General features: G+C 43.6%; 1 protein-coding gene across 20 annotated transcripts in view; it reads right to left on the bottom strand.

Moving 5' to 3' along the window:
- Positions 1–23729, bottom strand: part of EYA4 (EYA transcriptional coactivator and phosphatase 4) — a 228788-nt gene that overhangs the window by 188263 nt on the left and 16796 nt on the right. For 5 of the 20 annotated variants that reach the window (XR_010599667.1, XM_024113375.3, XM_065588676.1 and 2 more), the window contains exon 2: positions 22050–22151. The exons of 14 other annotated variants lie outside the window; for them this stretch is intronic. Coding sequence is in view for 4 of the 6 variants with exons in the window: in XM_024113375.3 (XP_023969143.1) it covers positions 22050–22082 (33 nt within the window). In the remaining 2 variants the exon portion in view is untranslated. Of the gene's footprint in view, positions 1–22049; positions 22152–23729 lie in introns of those variants that run through there. One more of the 20 variants, XM_042848177.2, reaches the window with a different exon arrangement.

The raw sequence follows: 23729 nt of genomic DNA, 5'->3' as shown, positions 1-23729 counted from the left end.
CAAAAGCAGTTTTTCCTCCCTTGGTGTTCACACCTCAACTGCTAGAAGAGGGCCTCATCCTCCCTGATTGAACTAACCTCGTTATTTCTAGCCTGACTCACTCTTGCTTGCATATTTATACCTGCCTCTGGAAATTTCCACTACATGCATCTGACGAAGTGGGTATTCACCCACGAAAGCTCATGCTCCAATACGTCTGTTAGTCTATAAGGTGCCACAGGACACTCTGCTGCTTTTACAGATCCAGACTAACATGGCTACCCCTCTGATACTTAATTCTGATACATTTAGGCCAGACTACTCCCTCCAGTGGTCAAATCCACAGAAGAGCATAAAAAAGGGAGAAACCCCATGAGGACCCCTTCATGGAGGTTTCCCCACCATTGTTTTACTGTCACGTTTACCCCATATTTGAAATAAAGCAAGATTAACAGGGGCGGGAGGAGGAGGAAGCAACAGCCCTTCATTGTTAAACATTCAAGCTGTTTCACAATCGTTACCATACACACATAAGCCTCATGTCTGGATACCTGCTGAAATTCAGGACCTCGTTTTAAACAGAGCAGAAGGCTCACCATTACATGCAGGGCCGGCTTTAGGCCGATTCTCGCGATTCCCAGGAATCAGGCCCCAAGCCTTAGGTGCCTTTTTAATTTTTTATACTCACCCGGCGGCGGTCAGCTCCAGGTCTTCGGTAGCATTTCGTCAGGGCGGGTTCCTTCAGTGCTGCGGAAGACCCGGAGCAGACCCCCCCGTTGCCGAAGTGCCAGCAAAGCCCCGGACCGCCGCCACATATTCGAAACGGGCCCCGCAGTTCATAAAGCCGGCCCTGATTACATGCATGCTTGTCATCACAAAAGAGATTTAAACCCAATGAATTTTTAAATATTATAATGACAATTTCCTAACTCAAAAAGCGTTACAACCAACGTGGGGGAATTCTTAGTCAACCTTGTCTTGACTGACAAAGAAAAACTGAACAGAGTATTAAAAATTAATGGTAGCTTAGGTACAAGTGATTTTTAATATGCAAATAGAATTAGTTCAAAACAGTAATATATACTCTTGCTGCTTTAAAAGGGCCCATTTTTCAAAGCTGAAAATAATTATGAGCCAAATCAGGTGGGAGGAAAAATTTAATCAGAAAAACGTGAACGATAATTTGGACTAGTTTAAGAACACGTTACTAGATCCCAAAAAGTCACATCCCATAATTGAGGAAGAAGGCTGTACTGGTTAAAAAACCAACCCCGATAAGAGGGGAAGTGAAGGCAGCTATAAAAAATAATATATAATGAATGGGAAATTTATCATAATGAATATAAATCAGAAGCTAGGAATTGTAGAAAGTTGATAAGGGAAGCAAAGAGACACATGGAGAACTCTATGGCCAAAAAAGTTAAGGAGAATAAAGTGGTGGGTTTTTTTCAGTATATAAGAAACAAAAAGAATCTTAACAATTGCATTGGTCCATTACTACATGGAAATTGTAGAATTATCAATAATAATTCAGAAAAGGAAAAAATGTTCAATAAATATTTCTATTCTATATTTGGGGGGGGAAAGCAGATGATGTACTCTCATCATATTATAACACTCCGTTCATTCCACTAGTATCTCAGGAGGATATTAAACAGAAGCTACTAAAGACCTTTTTAAATCAGCCAGGCCAGATAACTTGCATCCAAGAGTTCTAAAGAGCTGGCTGAAGAGCTCTCTACACCATTAATGTTTATTTTCAATATGTCTCGGAACACAGGAGAAGTTCCAGATGATTGGAAGAAAGCAACTATTGTGCCAATGTTTATAAAGAGTAACTGGGATGACCTGAATAATTCTAGGTCTGTCAGTCTGACATCAATCCTGGGCAAGATGACAGAGTGGCTAATATAAGGCCTGATTAATAAAGAATTAAAGGAGGGTAATATATACATGCATTTATGGAAAATAGATCCTGTCAAAATAACTTGATATCTTTTTTTGATGAGATTACAGTTTTGGTTGATAACGATAAAAGTAATGATGTGTAATAGGTTTGTGTAAGGCATTTGACTTGGTACTGCACAACATTTTTATTAAAAAACTAGAATGATATAAAATTAACATGGACATATTAAATGGATTGAAAGCTGGTTAACTGATAGGTCTCAAAATGTAACTGTAAATGTGGAATCATCTTTAATGCTAAGATTTTTTCATGGTTATTTTTAGTAAAAGTCTCAAACAGGTCATGGGCAATAAACAAAAATTCAGAGCCCATGATTTGTCCATTACTTTACTAAAAATAACTGAGGGCAGGGCTATGTAGGGGGGAGGAATGGAGTCCCATTGCGGGAGAACAGGGACTGACAGGCCAAGCCCCCCACCATTGCAGGGGACACAGCCCCAAATCCAGTGGCCGAAGCAAGGGGTGCAGCCACGGGGGACACAGCCCTTGCTCCAGAGCTGGCCCAGCTATGAGACGGGGTACATGGTCGGACTGCAGCCCCCGCCAAGCCCCAGCTGAAGCAGGGGGAGAGGAGGGGAACACGGCCCTGGGAAGCCACAAGGGGGGCGCACAGCCCCAGGTGCAGCTTCCAGTGAAAGTCACAGGACGAGGGGGCGCATGGACCCTGCGGGGCTGAAGCGTGCGGCCCTGGCTGCAGCTCCCCACCTCTCCGGGGGCTGCAGCAGAAGTCACGGGGTTGGGGCTGCAGGGTCCTGGTTCCAGCCAGCCCCAATTGCAGGGTAGAGGTGCACAGTCCCATTTCCTCCTTCTGAAGCCCTACACGTCAGGGATGTCCAGCAAAGTCATGGAATCCGTGACTGCCATGACCTCAGTGACTAAATCGTAGCTTTAATCATCATCAAGCAGAAGTATTTCTAGTGAGGCTCCACAGGGATTTAGTTTTGACCCTACGCCAGTTAATAATTTTATCAGTGACCTGGAGGAAAACATAAAATCATCAGTTAAAGTTTGCAGATGACAAAAATTGGGGGCAAATAAAGAGGTAATAATGAAGAAGAAAGGTCACTGATATAGAGCAATCTGGATCACCGGCAAACTGGGCACAAGAAAACAATATGCATTTTTAATACAGCTAAATGTAAATGTGTATATCTAGAAACAGAGTGTAGGCCTTACTTACAGTATGGAGAACTCTATCCTGGAAAGCAGTGACTCTGAAAAAGACTGTGGTGGTCATGGTGGATAATCAGATGAACATGAGCTCCCCACGAAACACTGTGCCCAAAAGGGCTAATGAAATCCTTGGATACATAAACAGAAGAATCTTGAGTAGGAATAAAGGGATTATTTTACTTCTGTACTGGCACTGGTGTGACCATTGCTGGAATATTGTGTCCAGTTCTGGTATCCACAAGTCAAGAAGGATGTTGAAATATCTGAGAGGATTCAGAGAAGAGCCACAAGAAGGATTGGAAAATATGCCCTATATCAGGGGTCTGCAACCTTTCAGAAGTGATGTGCCAAGTCTTCATTTATTCACTCTAATTTAAAGGTTTTGTGTGCCAGTAATACATTTTAATGTTTTTAGAAGGTCTCTTTCTAGAAGTCTATAATATATAACTAAACTATTGTTGTATGTAAAGTAAATAAGGTTTTTAAAATGTTTAAGACAGGGAGGAGGGATAGCTCAGTGGTTTGAGCATTGGCCTGCTAACCCAGGGTTGTGAGTTCAATCCTTGAGGGGGCCACTTAGGGATCTGGGGCAAAATCAGTACTTGATTCTGCTAGTGAAGGCAGGGGGCTGGATTCAATGACCTTTCAGGGCCCCTTCCAGCTCTATGAGATAGGTATATCTCCATATATTATATTATACTAAAAAAAGGGAAAGTTTAAAAAAAGATTTGACGAGTAAGGAAAGTGTTTCTGTGCTTGTTTCAATTTAAAGTGGTTAAAAGCAGCATTAAGTCAATGTTCAGTTGTAAACTTTTGAAAGAACAACCACAATGTTTTGTTCAGAGTTACGAACAACCTCCACTCCCAAGGTGTTCATAACTCTGAGGTTCTACTGTAGTTTCTTGATGACAGACAAATTCTGCTCTGCAATATACTGAGGTAAATCTGGTTTAACTTCACTGATCTCCACCCCACGCCCCCCCCCTCCGAAACGCTTATCACAGGAGACGTGAATTCCAAGTAAAATTAAGCCTTGCTCATGATCTCGTGATCGACCTACCAAATCTCAGGATTTTTTCTTCTACTGGCAGCACCGGCCTTAGGGGAGTGCGATGTGGGCAACTGCCCAGGGCACCGTGGTCAGGGGGGCGCTGTCCCAGTGCCACAAGCTGGTGGGTCTGGGCTGCTGGAGTGGGTATGAGTATGGGTGAGCCTGGGTTTGGAGCTCCTGGCCAACTGGGCAGGGAGCGGCGATACTGCGCAGAGCTGCCAGCCTCAGGGGAGACACAGGGCTTGCCCCTGCAGAGCCAGCCCCTTGCTTCCCCCTTCCCGTGGGCATGATGGTCAAAAGTGTATGGCTGGGGGAACCCCATGGCTCAGAATCACCTCCCTGTGCAGCCCAGCCTGGGTGGCTGGAGAGCATGGTATTGCCACCCTTAGTTCTGTGCTGCTAGTGCCGATGATGCTGCCTTCAGAGCTGGGCAGCCAGAGAGCTGCCATGCCTAGAGGTGCAATGCAGAAATCTGCCTCCTGCTCCCCCAGTGCTTGATCCCCACATTCTCCACATTTACTTTTCACATAAGTCATTTCTAAGAAATAAGGGTGGCATGGTATTGCAGGTAGATGTGGGGCCAGGAAGGAGGCTGGAGAGCAGGTGATAGTAATGGGAGGGGATTGGATGTCAAGTTCCCTGACTGGGATAGGTTTCAGGGTAGCAGCTGTGTTAGTCTGTATCCTCAAAAAGAACAGGAGTACTTGTGGCACCTTAGAGACTAACAAACTTGTTAGTCTCTAAGGTGCCACAAGTACTCCTGTTCTTTCTGACTGGGATAGTGGTGGATAGGAGTACCACCCTCCAAGTAGCCAGGAAAGATCGTGTTATTAACTGCAAATTGATTGCAAGTCACAGGAGTTTGGTGCCTGCAGTAGGAACTGTCGTGATGACACAAGAAACTCCTCCAACCCAGCAGCCTTGGGGTTAAGGACACAGACCTGCCCTGCCTTCATGTATGGCCCTACAGCAGAGTGTGTGTCCAGGGGCAGAACAGGGAGATGGGAGTCAGGCAAAAGCTGCTATTGGCTCCAGGGCCTCCCGCTGCTTTGGAACTTCTCCTCTACTTGGGATCTGGGTAGAGGAGAAACCCTGGGGGAGGGCGGAAGTGTGTCAGGGGAGAAAGGAGTCAGTGAGGTGGTGTTGGTGGGTCCAGGGAAGGGGGGAAGCCCCTGGGGCAGCAAGCGGGGGGGGGGGGAGGGAGAAGAGGTGAGACAGTCGTAGGAAATGGATGGCAGGTGAGGTCTCCATCATAGGAATGAGGAGAGGGTAAGCGGAGTCTCCATCTGAGAAATCAAGAAGAGTACTTTTTGTGTGCATTAAAAGTTGACTTTTCAATCTGAAATTTATCACACATAGCCAGAAGAGTAGAGGGGGTAAAAAGTAAACAGACAAACTAAAAAACCCAGTTTGAGGTTTTGTAAAATCTTGTGATTTTGGGGCCAATCTCGTGATTTTTTGGAGATCCACCTCATTATTTTTGATCTCTTGTAGTTGGCAATACTGTTATATGTTTTATATTTTATATACATATTTGAATTTGTATTTGATATTAATAATTCAGCTTTCAAAGCTTGAACTGGGGTTGTGACATGTTCATTCTTTAACTTAGTAAATCCAAGATGGTATTCTCCATATATGGGGAAGGGGGGTCCATGGGTACTCAATACAAGGTCTAGTTCAAGTTAGTTAGTGAGTTTCCCTAACTAGCAACACACCTGAAATTCCAGTCTTCTTGCTCTGTGGAACTAAGACTACCAATCATGACTAATTTTGTTTTATTTGGTCCGTTTTTGTCAGCATTCCAAAGATAGTGTGTGGCAGTGGAACACATTTCTTTTATAAATTAAAATAATGGCAATATCTTATCTCCTAGAACTGGAAGGAACCTTGAAAGGTCATCAAGTCCAGCCCCCTGCCTTCACTAGCAAGACCAAGTACTGATTTTGCCCCAGATCCCTAAGTGGTCCCCTCAAGGATTGAGCTCACAACCCTAGATTTAGCAGGCCAATGCTCAAACTACTGAGCTATCCCTCCCCCTGTTTCTTTGGTTATTAAAAGCAGTCCAAATGATGTCTTTTCAATGAGAACTCCGATCTGGCTGACTTGATAACTTCTTACAGCTAATGGTTTGGGGGGATGCATGAGGGAAGGTACAGTGATAAAAACAACTTTAAGTGTTAGGTAAGATAAACAAGAAACATAACTTTACAAACTGCAAAAATTATCCCACTGCATTTTTTGTAAACAGTAAGACTGGAGTTTTTAAACCAAAAACAACATTTAAATTATTCTTTTTTATTCCTATTAGATGTACATTTCTATTACACCTCAAGAGGAAAAGTAGTAAGTTTGTTTTTTTGCCCAACCCCAATTTGTATTTCCCCAATCATATGCAATACGTATCAATTAAGGATGAGCTCACATAACAGATGTCAAAATACATCATTTGCTGCCAAGTTTGGAATAGCTAGGGTCACAACGAATGAGAATTTCAGTAAATGAGAATTATAAAATACATACTCAACTTCTAAAGTTTGGTGGGGGAAAACCCCCCACCACATGTGTCTATGGTGGATTACGGTACGTAAATCAGAGTGCTGACACAGCAAAAAGCAAGGTAATCAGAAAAAAATCTGTATGATTCAGACCACATGAAAAGGTAGTACAAGGGAGGAGAAACAATAACAAATTTCAGTTTCAGTCTTAGCGGCATATGGAAATTTTACTGATTATGAAAATCCATTCAGTGTTGCTATCTGGGAGACATTTGTAGTTCAGTGGACTGGACATTGAACTGGAGTCAGGAGATGTGGTTTTATTCCTTCTACTAACTCATTTTGTTACCTTAGGCAGGCCATTTAACATTTGTTCGTACCTCAGTTTCTTCATCTGTAAAAGGGGAACAAAATGTTTACCCAGTTTTGGAGAGTGCTTTGAGATCTTCCAATGAAAACCATTATGCAAGTGCTAATATTTATATTTCTGCAACTGCCTTTCAAGTAACAATACTTCACTTTGGTACATCTTTTTAAATTTTAAAAGCAAACGAGCACCTGTGAATTCATTATTTTTTGTTGCTACGTTAATCATTTCTTCAGAATGTTCTTTCAAAGGTATTGTTGATATTTAATTAAATGAAACTTCATTCTTTTTACAAAGTGACATAATACTACTACTAAGTGAAATAGTTTCGCATGAGAGAAATTTGACTACATGACAAAATACTAAGTAGCTATGAATAACAATACTGTCACTACGAACTACACTGTTGCCATGGTTAAATACAAGGTAGTTTTGCAGAGTATGATTTATTTAAGTAAAAAACAAAAACACTAAAAATCTAATTTTACTGAAGTCTGAGTCACCCCAGGCACCAATCTTGCAATTTACAATGCATGATCAGGCTGCCAAACTTATATGGAGCCCCATTATCTATATGGCTCTGTGTACACTGAACACTCTATTTCTGTTGTAAATTGCAGGGTCAGGGCATTAGCAAGAACATGCAAATTTTAACTGAAAACTGATTGCAACAGGAACACATGCAATACCTTCACTCGTAAAAAACATGAAAATAACATTGGTTCAAGGGCTGCCAGGGATTGTCCAGCCGTAACTACTGTACAAATATGAGTGGCATGCACTATAAGCTATAAAGTATGATGGAAAACAAATAACTTACACAATGCACAATTTCAATGCTGTCCTCACCTCACAAAAATGAAAGACTTTTATCCAACTTTATAGCTGTACACATCTGCTACAGCCCCCATTTTATGGACTTCAATCTATTGTTCAATTCTTAGGTTAAAATTAAGTAATCTAAATATGCACTCTGTTACATAAAGAGCCAGATGATGAAATTACATCAGCTTCTAATAAGGCTCTTTGAAATCCTAAACTAACAAGTTAACAGCCAAATTATTTTTCTTCTGTTAATGCTGATTGAACACTAAATAATTACTAAAAGAAAACAAAATAAAGAGTTTGACACCTTTGTAGGAGTTACAAGCCTATGATTATTTGTTGCCCCAGGACACAAGTCATATATAACTACTACATATTTTATATTATTTTATTAATAGCATGCACATCTCCCAATACAAACTTGCCATTTTTTTTAAAAAAAAGCAAGTAGTTATGAGGTTTATTAAGTTAAAGCTTATAATTTTTTCCTCATTTAAAAACAATATAAAAATTCTTTCATTTAAAAGAAGGCTATTTATACTTAATCTTTGAAAGAATTAACATAATTTAAGAGGAAAAATAATTATTTGGTAGGGTTACCATACGTCCGTATTTTCCCGGACATGTCCGGCTTTTTAGTTCTTAAATTGCCATCCGGGAGGAATTTTTAAATATTTAAAAACATCCGGGAAAATACAGACATATGGTAACCCTAAGTCCAAAGGCTGGCGGCGCTTCCCAGGCAACTCCCGGCACCCGCCTGCCGACAGAAGCCTGCAATGTGAGTAGCCCCTAGGCACAGAGGTGAAGGGGGTCTCCGCATGCTGCATCGGATCCCTCCTACCCAATCAGAGCTGCAGGGGCAGGGCCTGAAGGTGCCAGCAGCGGGCAGAGAGCCCTCCGCCCCCCAGCCCCCGACCCTAGGAACCAGAGGGACCTGGGAGCCCCAGATAAGCACCGCTGGGACTCCCCACCTCGTCCCCCGGCAGGTCCCTCTGGCTCTTAGGGTCGGATCGGGGAAGCGGAGGGCTCTCTGTGTGCTGCTGGTGCCTGCAAGCCCCACTCTGCGGCTCCAGCAGCTCCCATTGGCACTTTTCCCGGCCAATGGGAGCCACAGAGTTCGCGCTTATGGCGGGCACAGCACGTGGAGACCCCTCAGCTGCCCCGATCCTAGGAGTCAGAGGGACCTGCGGCAGGAGGGGTGAGTAGGCGAGTGGGGAGGAATGAAGAGGCGTGTGATGAGCCTGCAGCGGGTGGGGGAGTGAGTAGGCGAGCGGGGGGTGGTGGTGAAGAGGCGAGCGGTGAGGGAACCAGTGGCTGTCTGGCTGGTGGGCAGGTGAGGAGGCAAGTGGCGAGCGGGGAGGGTGAAGAGGCAAGCGGTGATCCAGCAGCAGGCTGGGGGAGGGAGTGGTGAAAAGGCCAGCGGCGGGCAGCGGGGGTTGAAGAGGCAAGCCAGCCAGCAGCAGGTGGGCAGGCGGGGGTGAGGAGGCAAGAAGCAGTGAGCCAGCAGCAGGCGGAGGTTCTCGGGGTGGGAATGGGGGTGGGTTGGGGACTGAGGAGGGACACAGCAAGCCAGCAGCGGGCCACGGGCAGGGAGGGGGCGGGACCTGGGGCAGAGTGGGAGTGGAGTGTGGGAGGAGCAGGTGTGGACTGTAGGCGGAGCTGACTCCCCCCCCTCCCGCCCCCATGGAGTCTCCTCTTTTTTGAATGTTCAAATATGGTAACCCTATATAAGATTGAAAATAAGATGAAAACGTCTGTCACTATATTCCTTATAGGAGTTTTAAAACATTGTCCATAAAACCCATTACAAGCACAATATTAAAACTACCTTTTTACCAAGTCTATACAAAAACAAGTTACTGTGGCAGTGGCTTTTCTTTTACTGGATAAATAGCTACCCACAAAAGAGTAGCAGCATAGAATTATTTTAAGGCCAAAATAATCAGTTTAAAGATTAAAAACAAAAAAGAATTATTTCTTCCCCCCCGTTTTCTTTGTATTCTTTTTTTCTCTTTTAACTGGAATTACAGATAAAGAGCTGTCAGTATCTGTTCTGCTGCCAGAGAATAACAAGTTCCCTCCTTCTGTGTCAGGAATCAAGGCTTGCCTACTAGTGCAGCTAGCCTGCAGCTGGCTGCGTGATTGGCTACATCACCTGATTGGCTGGAGGGCCCAGCAGATTGGCTCTTAAGCAGGCAGCAGCTTGCTGACTGCTCAGTGCTCATATTACCACTGTGCCTGCTCCTATGTTACCTTGTTCCTGGTGACCCTGCCTTGCACCAATCGTTGTTCGCCCTGACCCTGCCTGAGACAGCACTTACTCTCAATGATTCCAGCTTGACCCTTGGCTCTGGTACCCAGTTCCTGACCTTTGACTGTGGCTTCTCACTACTGCCTCCAGCTCGGACCCTAGTTCTTGGTTTCTGACACTCAGTTTCTGATGCCTGCTCCAACCGCTAGGCCTCAGGCTTGCTTCAAACACTAGGCCTGATGCCCACACCAAACACTAGGCTAGACCACCCATAGCATGGTTACCTGACAGATTGAGCAGCCCAAGACAAAAGACCTTGAGTCCTGAGGGGCCCCACGTGTGCCCCCCATCTTGTGCAGACGCATCAGAGACCAGGGATACCAACGGTTGGGGCCGTGAAAACGGAACATCTGCGCAAACTGCCAGCGGATCCAGCCCCCAGTCAAGGAAGGCAAGAACCGGAAGAGTACTGTGATAACCAAGTCCAGATGGTTTGGCAAGCCATGCCTGGAGGGGCCTGCGCTGTAGTCTTGCATGCTGCACTATGTACATACATGCATTGATGTGGCCCAAAAGCCTCAAACCATGCTGGGCTATTGTAATCAGGTGGTCCTTGAGCTGTACAATCAGGGACGTGATCGTTTGAAATTGGCCTTCTCAGAGGAAGGCTCCAGCTTGGATAGAATTGAACACCACTCCAATAAACTCTATCCTCTGCACCAGAGTGAGGGTGGATTTCTGAGCATTTATTATCAGGCCTAGAGCCTTTAATGTTGACAGGATAAGGTGGATGCTGAACTCCACCTGGGCCTTGGATTGATCTTTGACCAGTCAGTCATCCAGATACGGGTAGACTTCCATTCCTTGTCTCCTCAGATAGGCCGCGACTTCCTCTGGGCACTTTATAAACAATCGTGGGGACACTGACAGGCCGAATAGGAGAACTCGGAATTGGTAGTGCGGTGGTTCATGACAAATCTTCTGTGGCCTTGGAAGATCAATATATAAAAGTAGGGCTGTGTACCATTCCCTTGGATCCAGGGATCCAAGGGATTAGGGCTCCTGAATGTCTGGCAGGCATTAATGCTGAAGTGGAGGGGGGTGGTTGCCTGCACTTAAAGCCCCTGCTCCATTTCCTCTGTGGGTCAACAGGCCATAGGGGCGAAGAACCAGGAGGACAGCTGCAGTCTTAAGTGCTTCCCAAAGTCACCAGGGTGTATAAACCCAAGGACTTAAGGGTCGCCCTGGAGTATTTCAGACCATGAAGCTTTGCATTTGTCTTCTCTGAAAAGAGCGAAGTACCCTCAGAGTGAAGGTCCCGGAGGGTTTGCAGAACCTCCTGCAGGAGGCTGGAGGACTGAAGCCACAAACTCCTATGTATGACTACTGTAGATGCCACGTACCTGGCTGCCAAATCCACTTTATCAAGGGCCGCTTGCAGGAAGCCCTCACAATGGATTTCCCCTCCTCCACCAGTAAGGAGAACTCCATCCTGGCCACCTGTGGCAGCACATCCTTGAACTTCAATATGGAGTCCCACATGTTGAAGTCATATCTGCCCAGCAATCCTAAGCTGCAGGCCCCCAGTGGAGTAGATCTTTCTACCAAACAGTTCCAGCTACTTGGAGTCCTTTGCCTTAGGAGTTGCCCCTTGCAAACCTTGCTGATCCCTTTTGTTGGCAGCGGAGACCACCACAGATCCTGGAGCGGGGATGAATATATAGAAACGCATGGCTCTGAGCAGAATAAGGCACTTCCTCTCAGCCTTCTAAGCTGTGGGAGGTAGGGAAGCGGGGGGTTTGCCACAAGGCTTTCACCGGGTCCATAATGACATCATTGAGAGGGAAAGCAATTCTTGACAGGCCAGCTGCAATCAGGATGTCCACCAGATTATGGGAAAACTTTTTTACTACCTCCACCTGTAAGCCCAAATTTTTGCCACCCTTTTCAGTAACTGCTGGTGGGCCTAGTAGTCGTCATGGGAAGGTGACACACCCGCTCCCAACATGACCTCATCAGGAGAAGGCTCCTCCTCTGACTGGATCCCGTGGTGCTGGCTCCCGGTACTCGGTGCCGAGCTCGGTACCGAAGTCCAGATCAGGTGTTGCCCTCAGGGGTGGCGGTGCCCCTCTTTCAGAGGCCACCAAATAGAAGCACCTCAATGGGGGCCCCTGCATGGGGAAAATGCTCCAAAAAAGCCACTGCATGGGCACTAGCCACTGCCCATGAGGCCAAGTACTCCAATGTCATTCCCGAGTGGGTAGGGATGGCTGGTGGCATGTTGGGATCAACTCTTGGATGGGAGAAGTACAACTCCACCTCCAAGGACGAGGAATCTCTGCCTGGTGGCCACGGAGGAGCAGTTCCCACCAATGCCAGAGATTGGTGTCAAGGCGGGGAAGACAGCGGTGGGGCCAACATAGATGGTTTGCTTTTCGACAGTACCATGGAGCTGGTACTGAACTGTGACCAGTGGCTGCATGGTCCCTCCTGCCCACCGGCACTTGACATCACCAACCCTTGAACAGCCAGTGATGCTGGCACCAACAGCAAAAGCAGGTCACTGATGGCGTGAATGCCTCTGGCATGGATGGCATCGCAACAGTGCTGGTACCACACCCACCTTCTGGTGCCAACGGATCTTCTGGAGCCAAAGTCAACAGCACTGACTGCTGGGGCAGAGGAGCGGCCTGACATAGGTTGCACCCTGCTCTGCTCTCCATGCCTGTCCCCCCTTGGGGTCGGGGAACAATCTCTCTTGGCTAGTGGCTTCTTCTGCTTCTTCCTCGGCACCAGGGATGGCAAAAGGTTCTGAGACTCCTGTATAGTGGAAGGAGTGCTCCTCCCCAATACCAAGGTGCTCGGTTCCAAGTCTGACTGACACGGCTCGAAGGAAGGCCTCAGTGCTGCCTCCATCAGCAGGGACTTCAACCTGGCCTCCCAGTCCTTCTTGGTATGGGCCTTAAAGGCCCTGCAGATTTTGAAGTGGTTCCCGATGTGAGTCTCACCCAAACACTTCAAGCATCTGGAAGGTGGGTTACTCAGGGGCACAGCCTTGTTGCAAGAGACACAAAGCTTGAAACCTGGTGACTGAGGCATGCCTCAGCACCGGAAACAGATTAAGCTCCACTAACAATGGAGAAAAACTAACTATACTAACTATTTATATAAACTATAAAGGGAACTATATATACACAATTAACAGGAAAAACTAAGTCCACTGAGAAACTTTCAACAGCAACAAAACTTTCCAGCGACCATCACGGGCGGTAAGAAGGAACTGAGGGGGCGCCAGGTCCTTTATACCAGTGCTATGAGCACGCGGTCCCAGAGGGCCCCAGAGCTGTCCTGACAGGTACCACTGAGGGAAACATTTATGGCGACTGTGCTCGGGGCGCACACACACCTACACTAGAATGGATATGTGTAAGCACTCAAAGAACACCACATCCATCTCTGCATGCCTTCCAACACACAACCCAAAAACCCAGGCCCCAAGATTCTGGCAGGAATCAGAGCTAGTCCCCAGGCAACCCAGGCAGACTCCCTGATTGGCTGGTAGAACCAGAAAACTGGCTCCTAAGGCAGCAGCAGCAGCTCACTGGCTACTCAATGCTCATGGCCACCACTGTCACTACTCCTTTGCTGCCCGGTTCCTGCTGCCCCTGCCTTGCACCCAGCCTTGTCTCTGCCCTGTCCCTGCCTGAGACCCCCATCTTGCCTGTTAATCCTATTGCTCAAAGTAATTCCAACTTGACCCTTGGCTCTGGCTTCTGACTACTGCCTCCGGATTGACCCTTGGCTCTGGAACCCAGGTCCTGACCCCTGGCTTGATCCTTGGCTGTGGGTTCTGACTACAGCCACCACCTCTGACCCCAGCTCCTGGTTTCTGATGCCCAGTTCCTGACATCCACTCTAAATCACTAAGCCTGACCCCCACACTGATCACTAAGCTAGACAGCCCACGTCCTGGTAGCCTGAGAGTCTATATGTATGTATGAGTTTACATATTGCTAGACACTGTGCCACATGGGATTGGAGCATAAGGTAAAAGGAGCATTTTCTCCCACCAGGCAACAAGCAGTACAGGGTCTCTCCATACTGTGCTCCAAGATAGTACAAATAGACGGTCTTGGCTACAGCACCAGCCCCCTCACCATGGCACCAAGGTAGGAGGAGAAGGCAACTTCTCAGGCAGTGCATAAAGATTTGAAATGTACCATAGGTACATAGTTTAAAGCATAAATAATAATAGGAAAAATAAATACATTGTGACATGACACAATAAAGAGTATATATTACAAGCTATCACACAGACATGTCAGCAAACGACAGCTGTTCATCTCAATCAAATTCTATTCCTTCTGAGACTGAATGAAAGTGTACGTAGATTTCAGGAGCAGTTTGAGACCATGCTATCATCCCACTGGTATGAGGAGTTTCCAAATACCAGGATGTATACACAAACTGAGTCATTTGCAACAATTAACCCAAATCAGTTGCAAAATTATTGGAAAACATTCCATTTCAAAACAGATTGTAGTTTTAAGTTTATAAGGTATTGTTATTAACAAAATTAAGTACAAGTTACTTTAATTTAACCTGTGTCCTTTTGAGCTCTTCTGCCTATTATCCTATAGCAGCTGAGATCTTCCATATGCCGATCAATTTAGCAGCTTTTTCTAAAAGGTAGAAACTGATGGCTTGGTCATTTACAATGAGCGAAGGGGGTGTAAAAGAGTACCAAATCAGAATGCAGCATTTTACAGTCACATTGCACTAGCGTAAATGAATACATAAGGCACAGAGCACTGATGAATTATGCCTTTAGAGTTTTTCATCCCCCCCTCTATTAGCCACCACAGTCTTGTCATAATTTGATTGATCTAAATTTAGAACAGAGGCCTCAGTATTGAAGTCAGTGGGGATCTCTGCAGGACAGGGTTAATAGACTATAAACTTCAGGGGGACATGGATCCTGGGCCAAATTCTGTCCTTTGTTAAACCCTTTTCATCACCACTGAGTTCCAATGGGTTACTGTATGAGATATAAAATCAACAAAGAATTTGGCCCCTGGCCTTTTAATTTGCTTGTAAAACACCATGAACACCTATGCTACTAGATCTATAACTAAAAATAAGACTTGCTTTTCCTTGGGCATGCCTGAGAATGTTTACATCACTATAGTGCTAAGGTGCACAAAACCAGGCACAGTAAGTAACTTGCATTTTCCTGCTTCACACAGTTATCCCTTATAAAGATAGAGATAACATGAACTATCTCAGATATTCATGCTTGGTAACACAGAGTGAATATATACAATAATGGGTTTGCCAGATCCTTATTTAGCTATTTGTAGGACATACATTTATTTATTAAGATTTAAGGCTTTTAGCAGTGTACACAAGTCGAGTGGCCATCTTCAGTCCCTACCTCAATGTTCAGCAGAATTATATGAACATAGATTCATAGATTTTTAAAGCCAGAAGGTAGCTGACTCCCAGTATTGCACAGGCCATAACATTTCCCCAGTTACCTCTGTATTGAGCCCAATAACTTGCATGTGGCTGAAGCATTTTTTCTAGAAAGGCATCCAGTTTTGATTTAAAGACTCCAAGAGATGGAGAATGGACAATCCACCACTTTCCTTGATAATTTGTTCCAATGGTTAATCACCCTCAGTGTTAAACATTTGTTCCTTATTTCTAATTTAATTGGTCTGGCTTTAAAATGTTCCATCTCCTAACATGAACAAACTATTTTGCAAAACTCTTCAATTCTCAGCTACTCAAATTCTCTTATCAAGGTTTCCTCCCTTACTTTTCAAATAGTCCTACGTTAAGCTTTCTCTATTGCTTTCTTTTCATAATGTAGCATCAGAAGTATCTGAATGAATAAGCTGTTGGGTATGTCTACACAGCAAAAGTACATGCCAGACCCCAAGTATGTATTCGGCTCTCTGGCCCACTGTAAAGCTCCCACTGCGCAGTCTTCACTGCTATTGTAACCAGCGCTAGATGGCTCCAGGCCTGTGAAGAACTTTTTCTCTGTAGACATACTACCATTGTCTCTAAAACACAGCAACGTTTTTTAGTTCAACCAAAGACTTCATCCAGCAGTGCCGGTCTCCCTTGCATGGATGATGGGGAGCACCTCCCTGACTCTCTCTAACTCAGCATCACCAACCACTGTGAATTTATCACAAATCTTGCAGCATTTAGTATTTTTCTTAAAGCCCAAACTCCTAGATGAGATGATTATACAAGTATTTCAGCTTCCATTTAAAAAAAAAAGGGGTTGTAATCTTCATGGTTGCAGAGAACAACTATTTCAAGTCAACAGGACTTAAATATATATTTAAGTGATTTCCTGAATAGTAAAAAAAAAAACACGAGGAGTCCTTGTGGCACTTTAGAGACCAACACATTTATTTGGGCTAGAACCCACTTCTTCAGATGTACGAAGTTAAAAATACAGGAGCAGGTATAAATACATGAAAGGATGGGGGTGCTTTACCAAGTGTTCGGTCAGTCTAACAAAATAAATCAATTAACAGCAGGATACCAAGGGAAGGGGAAAAAAATAAAAAACTTTTGAAGTGGTAAGAGAGTGGCCTATTACAGACAGTTGACAATAAGGTGTGAGTAACAGTAGGGAGAAATTAGTATTGGGGAAATTAAGTTTAGGTTTTGTAATGACCCAACCACTCCCAACCTTTATTCAGGCCTAATCTGATGGTATTTAGTTTGCAAATTAATTCCAGTTCTGCAGCTTCACATTGGAGTCTGTTTTTGAAGTTTTTTATTGAAGAATTGCCACTTTGAGGTCTGCTATTGAGTGACCAGAGACACTGAAATGTTCACCTACTGGTTTTTGAATGTTATGATTCCCACAAATCTGACATCAGGAATCATAACATTCAAAAACCAGTAGGCGAACACTTCAGTCTCTCTGGTCACTCAATAGCAGACCTCAAAGTGGCAATTCTTCAACAACAGTTTAGATGAGGTTTAACCGAAACAACTCATCACAACCAACCAGCATCACATACCCATTGCTCAGTTTCCCCTCCAACCACCATCTCACCTGCCTTACTTGGGTTGAATTATGACCAGTTCATTCTCATTCAGATACACAGTCAGACATTATTGAAATTACATAATTTGGGGTTTGATGAAAAAATCAAAAATGAGTATAATCAGCCTATGGCTGACAATGCACCCCAAAACACCTCACAATCTTCTTCAGTGACTTCCTAAAACCTTGGGATGGGACCGCTACACACACACACTCTCTCTCTCTCTCTCTCTCTCACTCTACTCCCCAAAGAAGCTGGAAAGCTCTGTGTAGATCAAAACACTTGTCTCCTTCACCAACAGAAATTGGTCCAATAACAGATATTACCTCACCCACATTGTGTCTCTATTCCCTAAAGAGTCAACAGCACAAACCTTAGCATTGTCCATTTTAGAGTGATTCTTTTCTATTTTATGGTAATTACTTTAGAAAACCTGGTGGTTCTATCATTTTTTTCAGTCCATAAATACATAAGTGGCGCATGGGTTCTTTAGTCATGCATAAGTGATGAGCTGGGGGAAAAGACCTCAGCAGCAGATCATATTTGCATAGACACAACTACTATGCCTGAGTGACCAGCAGACAGGCTTGCTATGGCAAAGTGATCAATTTTGGCTGTTTTAGGTAACAATTCACTTTACTATTGAATGCAGGGATAATAAAATGTTTTTATCCTCATTGCATGAGTAAAGGGCAGCAGAACTATACTTAGCATGCCCTAATCGAGGGGATGGGGATGCCAAAGCCAAGTAGAAATTAGAGAGGGTGAGGACAGGAGTTTCTACCTGCTGGACTGAAATCCTAGGGTATGTTTACACTGCAGTTAAAAACCTGCAGCTGGCCTGTGCCAGCTGACTCAGGCTAAGGGGCTGTTTAATTGAGGTGTAGATGTTCAGGTATTGGTTGCAGCCCAGACTCTGGGCCCTTCAAGGTGGGATGGTCCCAGAGCTCGGGCTCTAGCCTGAAAGTCTACACAGCAATGAAACAGCCCCACAGCCCGAGCCCTGTGAGCCTGAGTTGGCTGGCATGGGCCAGCCACAGGTTTTTCTTTGCTGAGTGACCAGCACTATGTCTTTCTTTGTAGACAGACCCTTCAAGATGCCTAGGCGTGGTGTTCAGTTTTCCCCAGGTTACTGGATGGGGACTCGAGCCAGTTCTGTTTTGTAATGTTTAGATAAACCCCTAGATATTGTACATGGCCCTTGTTGCAGCTGACACCACCTGGAAGAATTATTTCATATAGCTTTGTTTTTCCCCTTTACCTTGTTTTGCTTTTTCAGTCTCCAAAGTTTGGATCAGGAAGATGCGACAACCATTTCAAAAATACACTACTAAGCAATTTAGGACTAAAGGTGATCACTTTGAATTCCTGCTGAGACTGTTGCATAATAAAAATAGGAACAGAGGTTCCTTTGGCACATTTAAGACTAACAGAAGTATTGGAGCATAAGCTTATGACAAAAGCTTATGCTCCAATACTTCTGTAAGTTTTAAAGGTGCCACAGGACCCTCTGTTGCTTTTTACAGATTCAGACTAACACGGCTACCCCTCTGTTACTTAATAAAAAAATAGAGTTAATTTAGACGCAATGGTTCACAGGTTTAAAATTTATTTGTCTTGCCCTCCTGTCACTCTGAACAATCAACCTGTCAGTTCTGGAAACTTCTAAAAGTAAAGCAATCCATCATCATCATCATCATCAGTCAATAAAACAGTTACAAAAGTGCTGTCCTGGACTAAAATGGACCACTGTCCAGCACATAACAATTGCATTGGCAGCATAGGGAAATAATGGGACACTACTTTGTTAGGCACCAGAAGAAACAGTATTTCCTTTCTCCCACCCTCTCTGTCTGTCTGGTCTATCCAGTGATTCTCAAACTTTCGTATTGGTGATCCCTTTCACATTGCAAGCTTCTGAGTGCGACCCCTCTTATAAATTCAAAACACATTTAACACGATTATAAAGGCTGGGGATGAAGCAGGGTTTGGGGGTGGAGGCTGAAAGCTTGCAACTCCCCACATAAGAACCTTGTGACCCCCTGAGGGGTCAGGACCCCAGTTTGAGAACCCCTGATTTAGACTGTAAGCTCGTCTGGGCAGGGACTATTTCTTACTACTGCCTTAGCATGATGGCACCCAGAAATCTGCTGGGGCCTATTGGTGTGTAATACTAACACCACCACATATAAGGTCAGCAGGGCTAAAAAGCATAAATCCTGCCTTGAATTTATGATCCTCTGTGCCATTATGCATTATACCATTAATAACACTGTAATGACAGCAAGTGCTGCCTCCATATACAATAATTATCACAGCTCAATTTTCACCTCACCTTGTAATTTGTTAGATTTTTTCATATAATAGTTGAAAGCTACATTTTAACTATGAAGAATATTATGGAAATTAGACTACCCTTAATATTAAAAAGGCTGTTAAATATGCACTTATCAAACATCCAATGCTGCAAAAACAGTTTAACCATCATGACCAACCATATACATCTTTTTGTACTAAGTTTAAATTTATGGATCTATTTTCTGTTAATATTTCTATTAGGTAATTGCACAGAGGAATTACCTCAGGTATGAAAAGACAAGAATCTTTACTTAAAGTCGTTTATTACCTTTATATAACTTTATTTAATAAGGAGGCCATTTAATTCTTACATACTCCAGAGTTCTGGTTGGGAATATGTTAGATCAGTGGTTCTCAAACTGTTGGTCAGGACCCCAAAGTGGGTCACAACCCATTTTAATGGGGTTGCGAGGGCTGGTGTTAGACTTGCTGAGGCCTGGGGCTGAAGACTGAGTCCCACTGCCCAGGGCCAAAGCCCAAGGGCTTCGGCCCTGAGTGGCAGGGCTCAGGCTTCGGCTTCAGCCCTGGGCAGAAGGGCTCAGGTTACAGCCCCGCTCCCCAGGGCTGAAGCCTTTGTGGTTTGTCTTTGACCGCGGCCCAGGGAGGCAGGGCTCGGCCAGGCTCAGGCTTCAGTCCCCCCTCCTAGGCTCTTATAGTAATTTTTGTTGTCAGAAGTGGGTTGCGGCGCAATGAAGTTGGAGAACCCCTGTGTTAGATAAATACAGCTGTACCAAGCAGTGCCACCACTATGATTCAACAATTATTTTAAAGGATATTTAAATCATCCATGAAAACATGTTTCAGCATAAAATCTCATATTTAAGGTTGTCAGTCGAGGAGTGAATTATTTTTCCCCACTATCCAAAAATGAAGAAACCCTTTTGTTCTGACTGAAATTTTAAGAATGAAAAACTGAAGGTACTGTTCGCAAATTCTTCTCTGCACTCCTATTACCTACAAAAGTCTTTGTTACAATAAAATGTTACAACTAGTCCATTATGCAGACGGTGTATCTGAATGTATCAGACATAAAAAATATTGTGACACCCAATTACTCCTTAGAGAAAAAGGACAAGAAATCTCCAAGGTTTTTTCCCCAATCTTTCTGTCAAAAGATAATGAGGCGGGATTCTCTGCATGCTCTGCAACACAGGACATGGAACCAGTCCCCTCAGATGCTTGGAGTCCCAAGAAGATCAGAATGAGACAAAGCCTTCCATACAGTGACTCTGCACCTCTGCAACAGTCCAGCTACCCGGCACCTCTCAGTTAAGCTCCATTGTAGCTACACTACCATGCACTATCCTGGCCACAGCTCTCTCCAGCACTATGGAGGGGATCCACTATATTATCTTTTGGGATGATCACTGCAGGACCAAGGGAAGATGATGCACAACTTTCCCCCCTTCACCTGCCCACTTCTCCCAACTGACCAATAGCTCTATCCCACTCCCACCCCCTTAAATAGGGCTCCAGACTATGGAACACCCTCTGCAGGGAACAGGGAGCCCTCCCTCTGTATGGTTCATGTGAAGGTTTTTGAGTCATGATAGAGCCCCAAGTTATTTAATTTAGAATAGGTATTACATATGTTGGATAATTATTCAGCAATAAAGTGAATGGTCTTTGGTAGGGAGGGAGATTAATATGCAGCCTAAGCAATAAATGTTCTTATCTTTATGGTAAGGAATCTTGTACACATTGCCTCATTTGTTGCTAAATGAAATGCTTCGTGCTTGAAAATTCTCCCACAAAAATTTTGTTATGCTTATAATATGCTTATGTTCTAAAAGATCTAGCAAAGTAAAAGCAATGAGTTGCAGAGTTAGAGCTACCAGTTCTTTCATGAACGCTCATTGTTGGCCTATGACCATATGGCCATATATTTTGCTCTCATTTATACCAGTGCAATACACTGGTTTCCATAGGAACGTACCAATATATCTATAGAATTTGGCCCCCTGTATGTAAGATCTTCCTCCATCATAACTAGTAAGAGAAGGAATATTAGCCTTAATTTTCTATAAATATTAACATTTATCAGATCTTAACCTCACTGAAATAGCTCCGCGTGTGTGTGAATTCACAATATAGACAATATGAAAGTAGATTTTGACAGAATGATTTGAGCCAGACACAATGCAGGCAAATGCTATGCAAGGTTTCCACATACTGCTCTTCCAGTGTACCTCAATTATGTCCATCAACGCTTACTATTTCAGTTCTGCCAAACCCTGCTGAACTGTGTGGTGATTTTGTAATGTGCAAGAATAGACAAAGGTGAGACCAGAATACTCACTTCACCTCTGACCTAAAAAGTTATTTGAACCTAGATTCCCAGAAGGTCCCCAGGGTCTTTTTGTTCAAAGAAACTAGTATTGATACAATTTCTCACATCCATTCTCAAAGAGAAATTTCTGAAGGCATCCTTTTGAACATGGCATACAGAACACTATGGCAATTTCTTTGATAAAACTTCACTGAATTTGTACTTACTGATTGTTCATTTAAATCCTGAGAATCTTCCATGGAGGTAACTTTTCTTTTTCTTTCCACCAACAATAGAAGTATCTTCCCTTTAAATTACAATTGGGGTTTCTAAATTAAAAAAAAAAAAAGTGTTGTGATCTAATTCTTACTTCTAAAGCATGTTCAGTATTAAACATTCTGGGTGAAATCCTGGCCCCACTGAAGTCAATGGCAAAGCTCCCACTGACTCCAATGGGGCCAGGATTTTACTCTCTTGTTTCAACATGCCCAGTGTCATTTTGGAAAGCAGAAACTATTTGAAAAACACAAACAGAAACACACACTTAAGTAATAATTCTTCAGCTCCTGCCAGAAAAAAAAAACAGTTCTGAAAACAAAGCAGTAGAAAAGCTAAAAATGTTTAATGAAAGCAGCTGTTTAAATAGACAGCAAAAGATAACTTTGGGATGTAAATATTAGTAAGGTAGTTATCGAACACAGAACAAAAAACACTTAACACTCATTTAAAGATAACTATTAATGATAATCATTACGCATTTAGCGGAAAAAGATTATTATGTAATTATCAGAATGTTATCTTCTTTCTAAATGTCCATTAAACTCCTTTAGGATTAAACAAAATACACAAAGTGATTTAAAGCAGGCAGCTCCCTACAGTGTGTTAAATGATGGGCATTACCCTAATTATCTTCTGTCTCTATACCTTCTCCAATAGGATGAGTAACCCATAGCACTGCATCAAATGATGCAATTTGAAGTATACACATTTTGTGACTTAAGAGATCAGTGGTGTAATGACTACTGCAACCCTAACTACAGAGCCATGGCCATTTTACCAGACAAAAATGATGTTAACATGAAGTTAAGGTTGAGAGGACACAACAGTTATTTAGGGTAAAATACATTATGGGGATGTTGAATTATCCCAAAGCCAAGCATAATAAAAGGTAGGAAACTTGGAGTCAGGTTAACCTGCAAAGAAATCCAAACATGTTAAAGTAGGGAAACACATACTTCGTTGTTTGTTTGAATGCACTGTTTGCCCTTTGTTTCTTTCTTTCTTTCTTTTGGTTGTGTTTAATCAAAAATTTTATACATTAAGAGTAAACAAGAAATCTAAAGAAAAAGTTACCAGGTGATATTTCTAAGGATTTGAAGATATGAATTAGCAATTTTAAATTTTAACTTCTATGACAATATTCACCAGTATGCTCCAGCTACTTCTGGAGCAGCACAAAGCAGCTCAATAATACTTGTCAGCTAAGCTGCATTTACACTATCAGAGCACTACAAAAGCAGCTGGGGTTGTATCCCACTCCCTCCTGCCCTCCACATTCTCCTGTGCACACAAATCTCAAATTCCACCTGCCTCTTGCACCTCTCTACATTTCCCTCCCTTCCTACCTCCCAAATCTATCCCCTGTCCTGCATCCCACAAACACTAATTAGTCAATTACTTGTAAACACTTAGAAAATTAATTCTGTACTCAAAAGACTAATGCTTCATACATAAACAAAGTGATTGAATCCCTGCTTTAAGTGCAAAACTCAACTCAACCTTAACTATGGAACCATGAATGGTGCTTCCATAATACCTAGCACTAGTGGTCTCATATTCACATCTTTAAGAAGTGGATCCAAACCAGAGACAGCTGTCACTCCTTTTCTTAAAGAAACAGAGCTTAT

Source organism: Chrysemys picta, chromosome 3 (assembly GCF_011386835.1).
Source record: "Chrysemys picta bellii isolate R12L10 chromosome 3, ASM1138683v2, whole genome shotgun sequence".
Classification (NCBI taxonomy): Eukaryota; Metazoa; Chordata; order Testudines; family Emydidae; genus Chrysemys; species Chrysemys picta.
The sequence above is the reverse complement of the archived record's forward strand: the minus strand, read 5'-3'. Positions and strand labels throughout refer to the sequence as shown.